The sequence below is a fragment of the Cicer arietinum genome, chromosome 7 (genome assembly GCF_000331145.2).
Source record: "Cicer arietinum cultivar CDC Frontier isolate Library 1 chromosome 7, Cicar.CDCFrontier_v2.0, whole genome shotgun sequence".
NCBI lineage: Eukaryota > Viridiplantae > Streptophyta > Magnoliopsida > Fabales > Fabaceae > Cicer > Cicer arietinum.
Genome location: NC_021166.2, coordinates 61978319 through 61997314, shown reverse-complemented (window position 1 = coordinate 61997314; position 18996 = coordinate 61978319). Strand labels below are relative to the sequence as shown.

Below are 18996 nucleotides of genomic sequence, written 5' to 3'. Positions count from 1 at the left end.
AAAAATATAATTTTTTTAAACATTAAATTTTTATACTATTAAAATAATTGAACAAACTTTATTATAATGAATACTAAAACTGTAATAAAAAATAGTAATATATAAATAATTAAAATTCACTTAATTATTTCTTTAAAATAATACTTAAATAAACACATTCTTTTAAAATCAATTATGACATAAAATATAATATAGTATAGAGTATGAATTACAATTAAATAATTATTACATTTCAATTAAAAACAAATGAATATAAGTTAAAATAGTTATAAGTAAAATTTTACTTATTTCTTAATGAAATTCTAAATTACCAAAGTCTCCCTTAAAAAAAATCTTAAACAAAAAAATAATATAGAATATGAATAAAGTTTGAACTTCAATAATAATTGAACACAGCATATATATAGTTAATATTTAGTATTGGTAGAAAACATAAGAAAAATATTTCTTAATATTCTTCCTTTGAAATTCAATTTTTTTATATATTATATTTATTACTTAAAAAGCTTGAAAGTGTCACATCACATGAAAATATGACATCCTTATTGTATAGTAGACATATGTATATAATATATGTAAATAGGAGTATAGATAGATTGATTATATCATTGGGATAGTAAAACTAATATGCCCACCTCAATTTGGTCCACCCTACCATCATGAAATCTCAACTCTATTCAAATTAAAAATATTAAATTTAAGTGAGTTTCTCCTTCAAAACAAAATAAAACTTTAAAATCAGTCAACTAAAATTTAAAGTAATCCAAGAATTGACTACCCTAACCAGGGGCATATCTACATAGGAGTAGGACGTGACTCATGAGGGTGTACACCTGCACCTCTGAGTTTTTTAAAATGCACATATACCCTTATATTATTTTAATTTATTTTCACTTTACACACCCTGAAATATTTTATTTGCACCTAAACCCAAACCCAAGCGACTCAAACCAATTTCAGTTTACTCATTTCATAATACAAATTTCTCTCTCTAACTCTGAAATCTCCACCAGCCTCTCCGGCGCCGCCGCCACCTCTGTCCTTCTCTCTATTTTTTGCCTCAAAAATCAGTGAACAATCAATAAGGTAATCAATCTCAAAAATTCATTTTTTAGGGTTTTGTGATTTTTTTATATAACTCTAATTGTCGGTTGATTGATTATGCAATTGGGACTATTATGAATATATTCGTGTTGTGAAATCATTGTTTTTTTTTTTTTCTTAAATTCAAAATCGGGGATTTTGTGTTACACTTTTTGTTTGATGATGGCAGTGGCATTAGGAAAACCTGGTGGATGTGTGTGTGTGAGTAACCCCCAACTATGGGTTTTCTGCATGTGAATAATTTAAGGTCTATATTTTAAAATAATATCAGTTATCACAGTCTAGTAAATGATTTTATTGTTGGTAGTTTAGGATCATTTGTTTTCAACAGTTGTGCTTTGGTGAATGTTATGTGTTTGGTGAAGTTAACAGTATGAATGTTATGTGTTTTGGTGAATGATTAAGTTTCTTTTGGTTGTCCTAGTGGTGGAGAGTGATATTTGGTCAGCTTGCTGATTTGGTGTACATTTTGACAAAGTGAGGAGATCACAGTCTTGGTGTTTCTTATTGCTGTAATTTTGATGTAGATTTTATGGACACAAATTTTTAAAGAGGAAATTACTGTCAAATGAGCAATAATCTTGTTCTCAAAAAGAATATAATGTCATTTTATATGTAAAATGTAAATCGAGTACAGTGTAATTTTTTCGTACCATACTTTTGTAGATATCATTATAATTATTAATCAAAGTTTAATATTTTGCACCACCTGAGCCAGAGTCTTGGATCTGCCACTGATGAAAATGAGGACTTGAACTTTCGGGGTGACTCGGTCTTTGGGAGGAAATTTATACCCTGTATGACTAAGAAAATAATGCCAAAAAATATGATTTGTTGATGCAACTCTTTGATCAGAAATTGGTGTGAAAGAGTTGGCTTATTTTAAGCTGTGTAGCACTCTATATACACTCATGTATTAGGCACGTATTATAGGACCATTCTTTTTATATAATATTGATTCACTTCCGGAAACATGTACTTGATTAATCATGAATTCATTTTGTTTTTTAATTAATGAAAGAGATTGTGAGAAATTTACATTAAATGTTGCTGAAAAATCTGGTTTAATTATGTTATGTAGGAGCGTGAGGTTCTTTTCTTGTTCCTATAGGACGTGCTGGAATATAGTTGTAATATAGTTGCTTGTTTTTATTGGATTTGACTTTATTTTCTTTTTATTTCACATTTTCACTATTGGGAATTGATTCCATCCCTTGTTATTTTTTGTCGTTCTTTGAAGTTGGTGGTGCCTATCACGTTGTAAATGAGTGAAGAATCTAATTCTTATGGAAAGGCTACAGATCTCTTGCGTCAGCTGGAGGATATCCTTGAATCTGATTCTCTAATGTAAGGTTTAGTGATTTCATACACAAACTAGTGTTGTGCTTACCTTGATTGTGATTTCAGAAACTTGTGGGTTTTATGGCATTTGGAATTGAGTCACTACCTCATTCCATATAATTCGGAAGTTGCCGTTGTTATGGTTCAAGATGAAATGAATAAAATGAAAAATGGAGTTGTTATTTCATTTTGGTTGTCTAATTTTGTTTTTTGGTAGTAATTTCTGTTCACTAGTAAAAACTTTCATGACAATATTATGATCTCTGTCTGAATACCCCCATTTTGCCTGTCATCGTTTCAGGTCTTCCTTTATAGCTCTATCTACACATTGTGGAAATGGGTTTTGTTATTTGACTTATTTCTAAAGAAATGTGTTTTTCATTTTACAAATTGCTACTTGATATTTTGAGATAGAACATATTGTTTATCAAGTCTATAAACTACCTCCAAACCTCTGAAAGTTGTATTATGTTGCTAAATACATGGTATTGTCTTAACTTTCTACTTTTATGAAAAGTGTGGGGTCATCATTTTAAATGTCATTCAAAATTATTAGAAAAAGTGGTTGCTCATAATTTGGAAGGGCTCTTTTTTGTAAATGTTCTTGACCATACCATTCTGTTTTCTTTAGTTTATTAGCCGGTGCCACAGTATGCTTGTGTATGTCTTGAACCAGTGTTTGTGTTAATCAATGTACTGCACTGTCTTCTCTTCTTGCTGTAACATTTTTATCATAGATGTTTAATAGTAGTATTTTTATTTCTATAAAAGAATATGGCAATTTTTATTTAGTAAATATTGTGAAACTCACTCGTAATTAGTCTGTGGGTAATACAAAAATATTGTAAAGATATACCCATGATTGTTAGAATAATACCCTGTTAGCAATCATTTCGCATAGGTAAATCTTGATTGTTTGTTGCTTGAATTACCTATATTTTGTTGCTTCTACTAAAGATGTTTTCCCCTATGCTTTTGGATCCAGTGATGAGCTGGGGTTTATTCATCCATCCCAGTTTTCCTTGTTAAATGAAGAATCTGGCATTTCAGCTAATTTATCTGATGAAGCCATTCATCAATCGGCAGACAAGATAGCAAGCTCTGACGAACATTCCAAACGAGAGAACGTATACTTCTGGAACAGAGATCATAAATTGGGAATTTCAACTAATGTTCTTCTACCGTTATGTAGAGCTGCTAAACAGGCATTTATGACGACCTTTAAACAATACAAGATGTGTGGCAATCAGTCTGACAAAGTTGAGCTTTGTTTACCTGCTTCAGCATCATATGACCATCTTCAAAGGCTACTTTTGAGACACAGCAGGTCTCTTCTGCTGCTAAGCTGTGATTTTATGACTGCATGGAATTGCAGGTTATCCTCTTATCTATTGATATTTTCGACATGATGTTATTGACAATTGTAAGTTGACATCATAAGTTGGAGATTCTCAGAAATTGTTTCCAGCTGCTCATAAGTAACCATGATAAAAAGATAAAGGCTCAAAGTTGTTAGGTGCACACCTATAGTTATCGGGGAAATCATTTGTATTTCTACCCATTTTTCTTATGCTAGTCGTGGCACAGTCATATATTTCGTATTTAGCGAAAAATCCCAAACTCCTTTCTTCTCTAGAACCTTATACAAAATCTCTCTAGGTACTCTAACATGCATTTTTTCCTTATCAATGAAAACCATGTGTTGGTCTTTTTGATTTCTACGTAATATTTCCATCCATCTTTGTGGCAAGTATATGGCGTCCATAGTTAATCTCCCAAACACAACTAAATTGATTTTTTATGATGTGGGTTTCTTGTCTTCGTGCTCAAAAAATTTCTCGAAGTTTCATATTATGACTCATGAGCTTAATGCCTCTATAAATAGCGTAGTTATATGGAACCTTTGTTCTTAGAGATAGGCATTAAAGTACTTCTCCTTCAATCATTTGACATACTTTTGGACCTCCTAATCTTGTTCAATTGTTATCTTATGCCTTTATCTCCTAGCTTTCTTTTCGTACCTTAATAGGTATATTTCAACATATATTAGTAATTCTGGATAAGTTCGTAGAAGCGATAGTTAATTCTAATGATTATGTCTTTTGTTGTGGAGTAAAAAATGAATAAAATATCACTTTGGGATTTTCTCGAATTGAGCACATTTCATGATTTTTCTTAGCTTTATTGGTTTTGAAAAATCATTATTGTGATTTGTTGGAGATCTTGTGATTTGATAACTTTATATTTTGTTTAAAAACATCATTAATGCTAGAGTTTAATTTAACTTTATGCTATGTTTTCTATTATTTGTAGAGCATAAATATATTTAAAATGACATTCTAGTTCTAGAATTGTAAGGCAAGGAAACATAAGAAAATTGCTAGGAATTTGATATTTGCTAAAAACATTTTTCGTGTGTGTGTGCATATTGCAGAAAGTTATTAGTGTCCAAGAAGAAGCAGGTCTCAATGTTTGTAGATGAACTTCTACTGTCAGCACTTGTACTCTCATGTTCACCCAAAAGCGAACAAGCTTGGAGTCATAGGTATTATATGTAGCAGTTTCCTGTTATCACTTTGTCCCCATCACTAAAAGGATAATAAAATATTTTCCAGAGTACTATATATGTTTGAATTTTGAATGATTGATCCTAAGGTTTTGGAACATTAATAGCCATCTAATACATAGAAGTATTTTATCTAGGCGATGGGTGATCAAGTCAATCTCTGCAAACTGTTCAAATTTCAAAGAGATTTTGGGAAAAGAATCTGAGTTGGTGGAAAAAATAGCTGAGGTCTAAATTCAGTACAGAACTACATACTATTTAAATTGGAAACGTATTCTAATGTTCGTTTAGTTGATTGTTTTGCTCACCGAAGTGATGGGAATTGTTATTATATATATATATATATGTGTGTGTGTATATATATATATATTATAACATTGACATATATATCATTATACATTGTGTGTTTAGTTTCCATCCATTTTGCACTGTATATATTAAATATTCTACAAAACATCATGCTATTGAAGGGAAAAAGATAGAGGGTAAAAAACAAGACATCTGCTGATGATTTTACTTGACTTATGTAATGCTTCACCTTTTAGACACCCATTATTCTCCTTTTTTACCCCTTTAATTTTCAGAGATCAAAGATGAATTATCGTGCATGGAATCACCGTTGCTGGTTAATCTCATACATGACTAAAGAACAGGTATTGATTCTATGGTATTTTTATTTTTACAAGTTGTAACTCATAAGTATCACAACATAATTCTGAATCAAATTCCATAAAAAAATAATGAACTTCACTAGCTATAAGTTGTGAAAGGTTGTTCATGTAGTCTTAAACTCCTAAAAGATTATGTACTGCAGAATGTAGTTACATAGTTATTTCCTCTTTTTGAAAATATTTTGTTGCATTTAGTCTTATGTAATTGTAGGTTTACCTTAGTTGGTGGAGTCAATGGCCATATTGACCTCATTAATGCATTTTTGGTTGGATAGGATGAATACATTTTCCCATTCTCATGTTTGGTTAGGTCCTGTGAATGAGTATGAGCATTCCTATAATTGATGGAATGGGTATTTCATACAAAAATAAAAATGATGTAATCCACATTCCACTGCCCCTTTCACCAAAGTATGTGAAAAAATGGCCCAACCCATGTGGATTACTTGTTTCGTCCAAAATATGACTGCAACTCCCATCCCCATCCCCATTCCATCAAATGAAATTTGACTTTACTTGTCAATGATATGATGAATGGTTCTCATGATGTCTAATTTAAAGATGTGCTTATTTAGGTGCTATCCGAGTTGAAGAAGTCCAGAAGTTGGGCTGCACTGCATGTTGCTGATAATTGCTGTTTTCATTATCGCAGAGTAAGTTTTGATTTAGTGGTTTGAACCTGATATTGATGTTTGATGGTTACTGTTTCCACGATTTATACACCTTTTGAGTAAGAAGACTGTTTAATTTCTTTGATCTGCTTGAGATTCAGCTCTCTTGACAATCATAGCTTCCATCATATCGCAGCGGCTACTGCAGAAGATTTTGGAGGACCAAAGTTACGCAAAAGAAACTGCATCATATGGTCATAACGCTGATATTGTCCAAGCCTTGAAGGTAATAGTAGCCTTACTCTTTTATTTCAATTATTATATATGATCAGATGCACTATTTATTTTTAGTCTTGTCTGAAGGGCCTATGATTGAAGCCAGACCTTTGATTGTTATCTAGTTGTCAAATAAGTAGTGTGTGTTGCAGATTATTTATTATTATATGCATTTTAGTTTTTTGTGGTTTAATTACTCTGCCTGTTGCCAGAAGAGTCGGAGATAGAATGAGTGAAGTAGTACACTAAGTTTATTAGTAGCCTTTCAGGTTTGGATCCATGAGTTCAAAATATTTTTTAAACTTGATACAAAGCATTAAAAACTCTTTAAGACAACTCCTAATCAACAATATGCTTGGGATATAAGATTTTTATAAAATGACTGATTTGTATTCTTTATTGTAAAATTCATTAACGCTTATAAATTAATTTAATTGAAAACCGAATGACAAGATAAAATTGGAGCAAGAAGGCTTGCAAAATTTGCAAACTAACTAATGATCTACTACAAACAAGCAAAGCTCTTTTATTGGATACCTTTCAATATATGTTTGGCTTGAAATTATGTAACATCATGATGATACTAAATTACCGATTGTGGTTTTGAATTTGCATAATCTTTTGTGCTTACTTGCTTTCTGCTTTAAATTATAGTCTTGATAGTTGGAGTATGTGTGGACTTGGTTTTGAAAGAACTTTATCAATGAAATATCAAATGTACTACTCACTACACTTGTATCTCCAACATAACTTAGAAAGGGAAACAAGAACTCTACAGATTTATGTTACTGTCCCATCTTGATGATTTTTTCCACCTTGTACAGCTATTACTAGTACACATAAGTTTATTTCTCGTAACTATGTGAAAGTTATGGTTTTCAGGATGAACTCGATTGGAATGAAACATTGATAAAGCGTTATGTTGGAAGAGAGGTAGGTGGCCATTGTATGTTTTTTGTTAATTATTTATTAATCATTTACCTTCATTAGTAGGCTAAAGTGATAAATGGATCGACTGGAGCCATTATAAATAATATATTTATTTATTATCTATGGGAATGTTCATGAAATTGTTGCATGTGACTAGTGGTTGAAATTCAGAAAACTTCCCTTTAATTATCAGTGTGCACCAAGGTCAACTGTGATCCCTTTTTATATTGGTTCTAGATGTGCTTACTGAGCAAATACATGGTGCCAAGATGCCTTTTTTTTTGCAGATGATGTAGTTTAAGTTAGAGAATTGATTTGAGAGCATAAATAAATAGAAAGTCAGAAATTTGGATACATGTCTTAGTAACACAAGGGTTCTGTCTTAGAAGTAAACCACTGTATATCAAATGTACATTGAGCAAGAAACAAACAAATAATAGCTTAGAGGTGAATACGAGAGAGTATGCCATAATAACTATACTGCTATCACGATTATAAATTTACCCCGTTTCCCAGAAAATCGATCTACTCATACAACTATACAAATGCAAGTGCTTCATCTTCATTTCAGTTTTGAGGGTCTCATCCCATGTCTATATGAAAGCCACAATTGCATTTATGGTTACCTGAATACAATAGGTTTTTCTACTATAGTAAATTGTTTTAGATGGTTAATGTTGTTCATTTTAAACAGGCTCTATGGCTTCATCGTCGCTTTCTTTCCATGTGCTGGATAAATAGTTTTCTAACTGATTCTAGTGATGGATCCTACCATTCCAAGGAGGCAACTAGCATGTATCATGACTTTGGCACCTTTCTGCAGAATGAATTATGTCTCCTTCACACGTCAACTTTTGTTGATGATGATTATGGGGATTTCCAAGCACAAGCCGCATATGCTGCTAGTTACATACTGTGGTTGAAAGTGGTATGTGAATTCTTTTTGCTTAGACTTTACATTTTTTGACTGCTTATCGAGATTGCTTGCTCAAGCTGTCTTAAATATGTTATGTGCATCAGCAAGTGCCTAAGCCTCTTGAAAATGAGCTCCTTGAGAAGATAAGAGATGTAGATTTGAAGACCTTACTGGATAAGTCATGCCCAGAGAGATCCTCTTTATTCAATTACTTTATGAACTAGAGTTATGTGAGAGAGTAGTTCTCATATATCTAAAGTGAAGAAGCTCTAATAGAAGAAAAGCGGCACCTATGTAGTGTTTATTATTTTGATTTTGATGTCTTGTATAGAATTTTTTTCCTTACATGTTTTCTGGTAATACACAGAATGAATAAGTTTACAAATAAAGGTTTAAGCTTTCTGAAGAGTGATTTGTTCAAATAATATAATATTGTAAGTTGTAACACAAAATAGGTACAATAGGAAAATAAGTGAAAGAAGAAAAAAACAGCAAACAATAACCAATGTTTTGTGTGAAAAGCACAAGTAAATGTAATCAAAATATGCAATTAGTCATTACAAAATACGATAACATTGTTAGTTTTTTAATAGTTTAATAGTTCATGACTTTAAACATAAATTTGCAATTAGTTCCTGCAAAATGTAAAAAAAAAAAGTTTTAATCCCCACAAAATAAAATATAAGAAATTTAGTTTTAGTTTGGACATAATAATAAAATTGTTTTAGTCTCGTGTACACGATTTTGTAAAATAAATTATAATTAATATATTATAATTATTTATATTTTTAATTAAAAGATATAAAAATTATTAATTTTGACTAATTGATTAATAATAATATGTATGTCATATATGAATTATATGTTTTAATAACTTCTTTAGGGATTCTTTTCTAAGTAAACGTGACAAAATTATAGTAAATGTATTATTATAATTGTTCTCACTTTAAAAAATACTAACTTTAACAAATTTTTATTGACAAACATTTATATTTATATGTGCATGGTTTTTATAACAAATTTTAATTAATATGTTATAATAATTCTTATTTTGTTTAGAAAATATAAAAAATATTAAATATAATTAATTGATTCTTATTGTCTTTAATTTAAATAAGTGATTTTCATACATTTAATTTTTCTTTCATGGTTTTGTTATCTCTGTGCGGCTTTGTGTTTTTCTGACTTGTAGTGTTATTTGGTTCAAATTGACATATTAGCCTCAATCAAGTATAAATTCAATCAATGATTTTAGTGTCATCATCATTACAACTCATGAGTATTCTAGACACCTCAATTTTGTTATTTTTGTAGACTTTGTCATATTTGTAGACATCTTGCCGTTTTTTGCTACTAATTTGGATGTTGTGAGTGTGTTCACATGTTCACCTTTTTTGATTTTAACGAATTTGAATTGTAACGTTCTCAATCGATGTAATTTCTATCAATTTGAATGAAGGAATATCATTTTTAGTAAAAAAAACAACTAATTGATTAGTGACAATATTTATTTGGCTTAATTGCAATTTTAGTTCCTCTATTTTTACTTATTCACGAAATTGATCCTCCTATTTTAAAAATCGACATTTTTGGTCCATCGATTTGATTTTTTAACTAAAAAATGATGACATGAGATGTTTTAAATAATGTGACATATGATAGGATGAGGTAGAGTGATTAATACCTATGAAATTGGAATAAAACTTCGTAAAAGCTTAGATTTCAACTTCATATTTTTTTCCATATTTTTAATTTAATTAATGCATCTAGATGATTCTATATTATAGAATTGTACGTCACGTCATTAAAATTACGTCAAATCTTCGTTTTTTAATTCAAAAATATGAAAGAGGGACCATAACTGTCGACTTTTAAAATAGAGGGACCAGTTTTGTGAATTAGTATTAATAGAGGGACCAAAACTGCAATTAAGCCTATTTATTTTGTGTATCAATTATATATTCCAACAACTTTTTTTAGCGACTCATTTTCAAAAGAAAAAAAAAATATAATTAAAGTGTAAAAATATTATAATTAATGTATTATAATTGTTCTCATTATGTTGACAATATTAACAAAATATTAATTTTACATCATTCTTTAGTAACAAAAATTTGTCGTTTGGATTTAAAAAAAAATTGTCATGTATATGATTTTTTTTTTTATAAAATGGAGAACAAAAACAATGCAAGGTGAAATTTATGCTATATAATAGTGCAGCATTTTGGTGCAAATTTTTGGTTTGTTTAAGTGTAAGAATATGGTCCTCTTTATAGTACAATTTTTTGGTACCATTTTTAGTTTGTAACGAAACTTATAACTTATATCAACTAGTAAATGTAGGGTGTATTATCTCTTAATGTGTGATGAAAAATATATGTTTTTGTTGATTGGTTTGAAATTAGTTGATTTATTTGAAGAAAGTAGAGGTACAATATGAACTTTTAGAAAATAACTAAATTTTTTAGTCCTTATCTACAAACAGTTTTAGTTTTTACTAGAAAGAAACATGTTTAATTGATCTTAAACTTTTAAATTTTTGAATGAATTTTTGCAAATAAGTTTAGAACATTATACAAAGTTTTTCTCTAAAAATTTAGACGTTTTTAATTTAAATGAATTAAATATAAATTTTTAAAATATCATAAACCCAAAAAAAAAGTAACAAAAACATAAACCAAAAATATTAAGTATGTAGCAACTTTTTGCAATGTTGTAAATATGTCTACAAAAAAAAATCATTAAAAAATATATGATAATATTTCAATAAAGACAAAAACTACTTGTATAATAATTTTGCAGAGACTAAAAGATATTAATTTCTTTTACAAGAATAAAGATAAAAATTTTAAGATCTTACTATAACTAAAAATTTATTTAACCATCTAATTTAATTTAACAGGTAAAGTTGTTAGTTTAAAGGTTATTTTTTTTGTCAAGGAAAACAAGAAATTACTAGTATTTCCAAGTGAAAATTAAAATCTTACAAAAATTTATGATATTACATCATGGGAATTTTATAATTAATTTAAGGACATTTCTGTCTTTATTTCTCTTGTAACTTTTTTTCTTTACTCATTTATCTTATTTTGCATCTTTTTCTGAATCAAACAAAATAATTTTTTTTCTCTAGTGTAAATTCAGTTATTAATATTGAAAAATATCACTCTAAAATTGAGAGTGAGTTTGGTGGTGAAGAGTGTACTGCGGTTAAAGACTCATGTTACTTTTAATTTTTAACTCAAGTGATTAATGTTTTTGCTAAATTTGGTTTACAGATGACTGTCTTAATCATAGTACTTTTGATTTTGCTTGCTTCACCTTGTAGGAAAAGCAGTGAAAGAAGAAAAGAATAGCATACAATTAGAAATGTTTTGTTTGAAAAGCAGAAGAAAATGTAACCAACATTATTGAAGTATTGCCTATAATATGAAATGAGAAATGGCCATAGTAGAAAGAAATATAAAGAAGTGTGACATAACAAAATACATATAAAACAATAATAATGATAAGGTCTTAGACAGTGTAGTGTCCATTTATGGCTTCAATGTCCAAACCCCTTAGCTTGGCAAAGGATTCCACTCTTCCTTTGAGAGTGTGAAGCTCTCTCAACCTGAAATTATGAGGAAGATAATAATGAAGAAAATGAAGATGATAAAATAAAATAATGAAGCAGTTAGAAGATGAAGAAAGACCTTGCTAACTCGGCTCGCCGCTTAGCTTCTTCTGCCAATGTATTTAATTCTCTGTAGCTGTGTTTCTCTGCAAATGCTTTTGATTCAGCAGCAGAATGAAGACCATGCAAGGTTCTCTGCTCAGCAGCCCAAGCTGCCTCACGAGCTTCTTTACCAAAGTCATTTTTGTTGGTAAATGCAGTCTGTTAAATTGCACCAAAAACAAGTCATATTCATTATATTGTATATATATATGTATACACTCAAAGTGTAAAGTATTCATAGTACTCACTCTTTGGTTTACCACCAGATTCCAAGCTCTTCCACTCAATCCATAACGAACAGCAAACTTTAAAGGATCAAGAAAAATATAAGTTACAGTATTGAACAACCAAATCACTCCTGCCCACCCCCAACCTATGCTTCTGATTCCAGCAATATTCCAATTGGCTTCTGCTGATATTACAGTTGCAACCTGATAATACACTCAAACAATGAGACTTTATTTTGTATCAAGTTTCAACAATGCAAGAAAGTTGGTTAGATAAAAGCATTAAGTAGTACCAGCTGAGCAATAACAAAGGCAAAAACAAGCAAAAGACCCGGTCTTTCTGCATAAGACCAACCCCTCGACCGTGTCACAAAGATTAAGGCTTGACTGATTGTACTGACTTGAAGATACACAGCAGAAGCCAACATCTCTCTCATTTCATCAGTGACGGGAGCGTGTGGATTGGGACGGAAGTGTTTTACACCAAATCGGTTCTGCGCCAAAATATTTCATTATCATGATTCATGTAATTCATTGCATGGAAGAGGAAAAACATAGTGGACTTCAAGAGTAGAAGGAAGATTCTTACAGGAAAAAAATTTGTTTCAAAAACTATCATGAAAAAGACCACTGTCATTAGTGCCAGATAGCTACCAAGAACAATCCCAGTTGCGAAAATTTCGCTAAGCTTCCAACTATCAGGAAGTGGTGAAGGCTTAACCCTGTCTTTTGATATTGTCATGATGGTACCTACAAAAAGTGATAACAAGTCAGAAAACAAGAAAGAAAATAAACCATGAAATTGTAATGAGACTTGAGATTAAGGTACTATAAAGTAGCTAATATTACCATCATTGAGAATGGCAATGATAAGAACCATAAAGGGTGGAAAATCAAAACTCCAAAAGCTGTTGAGTAACATGAAACCCAACTGAAAATTATAAACAAATCGAAAATGAGAAAAAAGGTTGGCGATCGATCATGTTCGTTGCTGAATACTATCCATGTATATGCACAAATAGCTTACCACAATACGAATAGTGATAGATACAGCATATATCTGCAAAGGAAAAGAGAGCAAAAACAATGACTTGTTGTCACACTATGAAGAAAAAAAAAATCAGAAATGTAAACATTTATTGCAAGGAATTACTGTGTAGTTTTTCATCCTCTGGAAAATTGCACGGCTAGTTAAAACTGCACTTATGATCACACTTAAACCAGGTTCTGTCAGCACTATGTCAGAAGCACTTCTTGCAGCATCTGTAGAATCTGCTACTGCAATACCAATGTCAGCTATCTTTAAAGCAGGTGCATCATTCACTCCGTCACCAGTCATTCCACAAATGTGCTTTCTAGCTTGTAACCTCTTCACAATCTCATACTTGTGCTCTGAGTGAACCATGTCAGAAATAGATAAGACACAAGAGTAGTTGAAAGATATTAACTTAAAGTTTCTATGTGTTCAGATGAGTGCTTGTTCTTGCTTACCAGGAAAGACACCGGCAAAACCATCAGCATTCTCAATGAGATCATCAAGAGAGATAGCACCTAATTGATCTTTATTGTCACCAAGCAATGATGAAGAAGGATACATGTTAGTCCCCATCCCTAGACGCCTTCCTGTTTCCTTTCCTATTGCCAGTTGATCACCTGAATGTTTTTTGTAGCATGAGTATATGATCACATTGTCTTACTTTTTTAACTCTAACGTCTATCATAAACCCATCGGCCCGAAAAATAACACAAGGACTAGAAACTATCACATACCGGTGATCATTTTGACACTGACACCAAGATCAAGAGCTCTTCTGATTGTTTCTGCACTATCATGGCGAGGAGGGTCAAAAAGAGGGAGAAGGCCGGCAAACTCCCATGGTCCTCCTAGACTGTCCTTATTTCCTCCAGGTACTTCCTATATGAAGAAAAAGTTTGTTGCTAAAGGAAAAACAAAAGGATATACATAGTAATACACTTATGAGATGAAAAGTTCATAGATGGAAACAAACCTGTCTAGCAACTCCAAGAGAACGAAGTCCGCGTTCTGCAAACTTGTCAATCATTGCGTGAACCTTCTGTCCAATTTCTGCCTTGTTATGTGCAAGATTGAGAATCTATAAAGTATATGAGAAGAGTTAAATAATGATTACACTAATGTTACTTTGGCTAGTTGCATTGTTCTTGAAAAGTGAGAATAGGTTATGTACTACCTGCTCTGGTGCACCTTTGCTAACCCTGTGCATCTTACCAGCAGGATCAATGTATGTAAGTGCAGTTCTTTTATCAGTTGGATTGAATGGAAGGAAGTGAACTTCTTTTATTCCGGCTCGTGCCTTGAAAAACCAAAGGACTATTAGTAGACTTTTAGAACAGCAACCTCGGTTCAAATTAAAACAAATACAAAAAACGCAAACAAAGAACACACAAGATTTTATCACGAAGTTCACCAATTGTGTTTACGTCTCCCACTGCAAAGCAACTGTAGTACCTTTCATTATTCAAGATTAGGATGGATTACAACTTGTATTTAAATACTACAGTCCATTTACAAGATTACCCCTGAACCACTCGAGCAACTGTTCACTTATTAGTAAACTATGAGCCAAACCAAATTTCAACTACACAAGATGGTGGAAACTTACTTTGAAGAATTCTACAATTAGAGTAGAGAAATTTTCTATATGTCAATCTAGGATACTAATTAAGCTATCATCTTCGAAAATGATAAAGACTTTGGAATTCATTGCAAAAGCAATAGCAAAAATAATTGAGTATTGTCAATCATCATGTAACTTGTTAGGCTTCTTTGACTTTGTACCTCCTTTGGGTCTGCCAACATTGAAACAATTGCACAATCGATTGCATCCTGGTTCTCCAGTCTTGATGCTCTTGCAGCCATAAGTACAATCATATCCTTGTCAACACCTTTGGCAAAAACCTGCCAAATATTAATGATTGTTTCAGTTGCTTGTGAATTATTATCATTTTCCCTAATATGTCATTATTCATTAAACCGAAACATTTATTCAAGAACTCGACTACTCTTGTTTCAATAAAGAATAGAATATGTTTATTCTTGAAAGAGCCTCCCATGTCATGTACAAAATACCTTTGTAAATTTCATCAAGTGTATACTTTATACATACATGATATTTATGTCTAAGTAATTGTGATGTTCAATTTTATCTTAGGAAGAATAAAATTAAAACCTCAATCATATCCTTGTCCACTGTAAGCTTGTTAAGAGTTAATGTTCCTGTTTTGTCACTACATAACACATCCATTCCAGCCATTTCTTCAATAGCAGTCATTCTCTTTGTTATGGCACCCTGCAATAAAATATGTGATCAAAACTTGATGACAATGATAAATTCTTATATATTTAGAAAGCTACTGAAATGTTGGAATCAGAAAAAGTATTAATTGTAGCATTGCAAACCTGCTGAGACAACTTATGTGAACCAATAGCCATTGTAACTGAAAGAACAGTTGGCATTGCAATAGGAATTCCACCAATTAGTAGTACAAGGAGGTTATCAATACCATTTCTGTATCCCTTTCCATGGAATCCATATATCACAATGATTTCAATAATCATTCCAATAGCAATTGAACAGATGCAGAAATTTCCAATAGAAGTTAGAACCTGTAATAATTATGTCATGTCATAAGCATAAGCATTATTATCCTGACAATAGTTCATAAAGAGATGGTTTTATATGAAACAGAAAAACATTCATTCACACAACATTAAGGAACCCAGGAACCCAGTCTCGAATAATCATTGGTCAGACTTTACTTATCTCCTGACCAAATTACGGATTATTAAGGTCCATTTTCCCTGAGAACCGGAGGATTAATACAACAACAAAATATGACATTAAGGAGGTAAAAATATCACGTATATGAACCTTTTGGAAATGTCCAACATGTGTTGTGTTTTCCACAAGATGAGCTGCCTTTCCGAAAAATGTATGAACTCCGGTTGCAATGACTACACCCTCAATTTCTCCTTGTTTGCAAGTTGAACCAGAATATACTCCTTCTCCAGGATGTTTTGTTACAGGAAGTGATTCACCAGTAAGAGCAGACTAAAAGTAAACAAAAACATATTTGTGAATGCAAAAGGGTTATGTTTGCAAAGAAAATCAAACACAAAGAAACTCAAGCATATTTTCAAATACAAAAATAGCTATGCTGAATATATTTTGGGATAGTAGCAGACTACTAGAAAATTTGGATGCTGAAAAACATCAACTGACTTGTGGAAAATATATTTTCATATGATTTCAGAATACTTAATGAATTTTTACCTGATCAATCTTCAAAGGATCTCCTTCAAGGAGACGCGCATCGGCAGGAATAATGTCACCCAGCTTGATGCTAACTATGTCTCCGGGGACCAACACTGAAGCATCTTCTTCAATCCATTTTCCATCACGAAGTACCTATACAAAAAATATAATTAGAAGTCAAAGGTTGGAGAATATATCAACACATCAACAACTAATGTACTAACGTTTGTCTATTGAAAAAGAGAGTCAAAGGAACTATGAACAAGACAAAATATAAAGAGCATTGAAAGGGAAATTTGAAAGGAAACCAGAAATATGCAATAATAATAATGTAGCAAAGCTAATGTTCAATGATCAATGATCAATGAAAAGAAGAAGAAGAAGAACCTTTGCTTTGGGGGCCAACCTTGCCATAAGGGCAGCAGCTGCATTACCAGCATTATTTTCTTCTATGAAACTAATGGTAGAGTTTATAATTAGCAAAATAATGATGCCACCAAAATCTTGATAATCTCCACCTTTGCCCTGCAGAATCAAGGACTTATTAGTTTATTATCTTAAGCTTACTTCATGATGGATACTAATCTGTGACCAAAACCATTTCTCAGAAAGGAAAATTTAACTGATTCATGTTGAAACATTACTTTCAACCTTAAATAAACATAGGGCAATAATTAGAACTGTTACCAGCAAAATATATTTCTTGTATGTGTTTTGTTAAATGAATAATATGTATTATTAAAGTGGTACTAACGTTTATTTTACGATCGTCCTCAAGAGAATTTGAATTATGTCTCATGATGTTACAAGATTAAACTCTTACCACTAAGTTGATACCTCACGGGTAGATAAATAATCGTATAAGTTAAATAAATAAAAGGTTTATTAGAATCTGGTTTCATATTTGTTCAGAGTGTCACATTGAATAAGAAATGGCCTAAAAATATATTTTTAAGTGTCGGGAAGTTTTCACCTTACAAACAATGAGTTAGGTCAAACCTATGTTTTAACATAGTATCAGAACTTATCAAAGGTTCATTAGACCACTTACTATCAGGTCACTTCTACCGGTTACAGAAGTCACTTATATCGGAACTCTAGATGTCTAGTATTAAGTGTGAAATCATGTTATAAATGTTGAGAAGTCTTTAAATTACAAGCTGGTTTTGTGAAAGTATCATAAAGTCCAACCTAAATTTTAAGAGTATTTACTAAATATAATTCTTCTAATTTTGTACATTAACTTACCATCGATTTTTTTTTTTTAATTTTAAAAGGAAGAGATTTATTTATTTACCCCTCCATGTGCCATAGCAATGGCCATGATTGCAGCAGCTTCCATAACCCATGACAAAGGATTCCACATAAATCCTAAAAACTTTAGTATTTTACTTTCCTGTACAATGAAATGAAAATTGCATAAACTATCAATTAAAAACCTAAGCAACAATTTGGCAACAAACTATAAGCAATTAAGTTAGGCTTTTAACCTTCTTTTCTTCAAGTTTATTGTATCCAAACAATTCAAGCCTCTCTTGTACTTGCTCAGAGGTTAAACCTTCTCTTGTACATTTGAGATTATCAAAAACCTCCTCAAGAGGAATGTTCTCCTAAAAATACCACAAATTCCAAGTTCATTGATTCAATTGTTTACTTTCAAATATAGCAATAAGAACTTCAAATTTTTTTATAGCAAAAGCAAATTAGTTTCTAGATAATTTCCCAACTAATTAATCAACATCATAATAATCAAATGAAAGTTTTAAGTCTTGACTTTTAATTATTTTTGTGACCGATTGGAATATATGTTTTCATTTCCAAATATGCCATATAAATTAATAAAACTTAGGACATTTAGTACAATTGAGCATGCATTGAATATATTTTTGTATTATTTATTTTAATACCAGATCAACAGCTTCCTTTGTAACAGCTTCAAGTGACATGGTCCCTTCAACCATTTTCTTTTCTTTTCCTCTTTTCTTAAGCTGCTTTATTCCACTTTTGAGCTCTGAATCAAAATTAGAACCCTTTAAATGTATATAAATGAAATTAATTAACTATAATTAAATATAGCAAAATATAAAATGTACCACAAAAATTGAAACCAAGATAGACATTTTACAATAGTGAGTTTTAAACAATTAGATTTATCATGTAGTATATAAGATTTTGGTTCAATACATGTATAACTATCACATTAAAATTGTGAAGAATATTATTACACCAAATTTACCTTAGAAAGAGGTTTGATAGTCTCTCACTCTATCAAACTCAATTGTACCTATTTAGCTTAGAATTATATGATAATATCAAAATTCAGGAGATGGAATTTTAAGAA

At 31.1% G+C, this 18996-nt stretch overlaps 2 protein-coding genes across 5 annotated transcripts; one reads left to right on the top strand and one right to left on the bottom strand.

The window, feature by feature from the left end:
* The first annotated feature begins 913 nt into the window (after window positions 1–913).
* On the top strand, window positions 914–8821 carry LOC101491965 (uncharacterized). 4 transcript variants are annotated; one of them, XM_027330822.2, is made up of 12 exons: window positions 914–1086; window positions 1529–1581; window positions 2345–2451; window positions 3431–3820; window positions 4880–4990; window positions 5149–5239; window positions 5596–5664; window positions 6258–6335; window positions 6490–6579; window positions 7452–7502; window positions 8194–8427; window positions 8520–8821. In XM_027330822.2, exons 3-12 carry the CDS (start codon window positions 2369–2371, stop codon window positions 8637–8639), a joined length of 1317 nt encoding a protein of 438 aa, XP_027186623.1. In that variant the 5' UTR covers window positions 914–1086; window positions 1529–1581; window positions 2345–2368; the 3' UTR covers window positions 8640–8821. The 4 variants fall into 4 exon arrangements, with proteins under 4 accessions (XP_027186623.1, XP_004515362.1, XP_073220017.1 ...); XM_004515305.4 differs by lacking the exon at window positions 1529–1581 and having other exon boundaries at window positions 916–1086; XM_073363916.1 differs by lacking the exons at window positions 914–1086; window positions 1529–1581 and adding an exon at window positions 1327–1351.
* Window positions 8822–11807: 2986 nt separating this feature from the next.
* On the bottom strand, window positions 11808–18996 carry LOC101491655 (plasma membrane ATPase 1). The gene is made up of 22 exons (XM_027330820.2): window positions 18892–18996; window positions 18563–18666; window positions 18146–18265; window positions 17953–18051; window positions 17043–17180; window positions 16674–16808; window positions 16272–16451; window positions 15800–16006; window positions 15570–15689; window positions 15179–15298; window positions 14571–14693; window positions 14370–14474; window positions 14131–14275; window positions 13852–14013; window positions 13514–13752; window positions 13388–13420; window positions 13210–13291; window positions 12950–13110; window positions 12654–12854; window positions 12382–12564; window positions 12111–12292; window positions 11808–12028 (listed from the first exon to the last, which is right to left on the bottom strand). Exons 2-22 carry the CDS (start codon window positions 18614–18616, stop codon window positions 11932–11934), a joined length of 2886 nt encoding a protein of 961 aa, XP_027186621.1. The 5' UTR covers window positions 18617–18666; window positions 18892–18996; the 3' UTR covers window positions 11808–11931.

Bases quoted from the DNA above. Each gene is read 5' to 3' on its own strand.
- LOC101491965 (XM_027330822.2), top strand. From the start codon at position 2,369: ATGAGTGAAGAATCTAATTCTTATGGAAAGGCTACAGATCTCTTGCGT. The intron at 3,821-4,879 runs GTTATCCTCTTA...TGCATATTGCAG, and splicing joins ATGACTGCATGGAATTGCAG to AAAGTTATTAGTGTCCAAGA. The intron at 5,665-6,257 runs GTATTGATTCTA...GTGCTTATTTAG, and splicing joins CATACATGACTAAAGAACAG to GTGCTATCCGAGTTGAAGAA.
- LOC101491655 (XM_027330820.2), bottom strand. From the start codon at position 18,616: ATGGTTGAAGGGACCATGTCACTTGAAGCTGTTACAAAGGAAGCTGTT. The intron at 17,181-17,952 runs GTAAATAAATAA...TTGATTCTGCAG, and splicing joins TTGCTATGGCACATGGAGGG to GGCAAAGGTGGAGATTATCA. The intron at 12,855-12,949 runs GTAAGAATCTTC...ATTTTGGCGCAG, and splicing joins TTGAAACAAATTTTTTTCCT to AACCGATTTGGTGTAAAACA.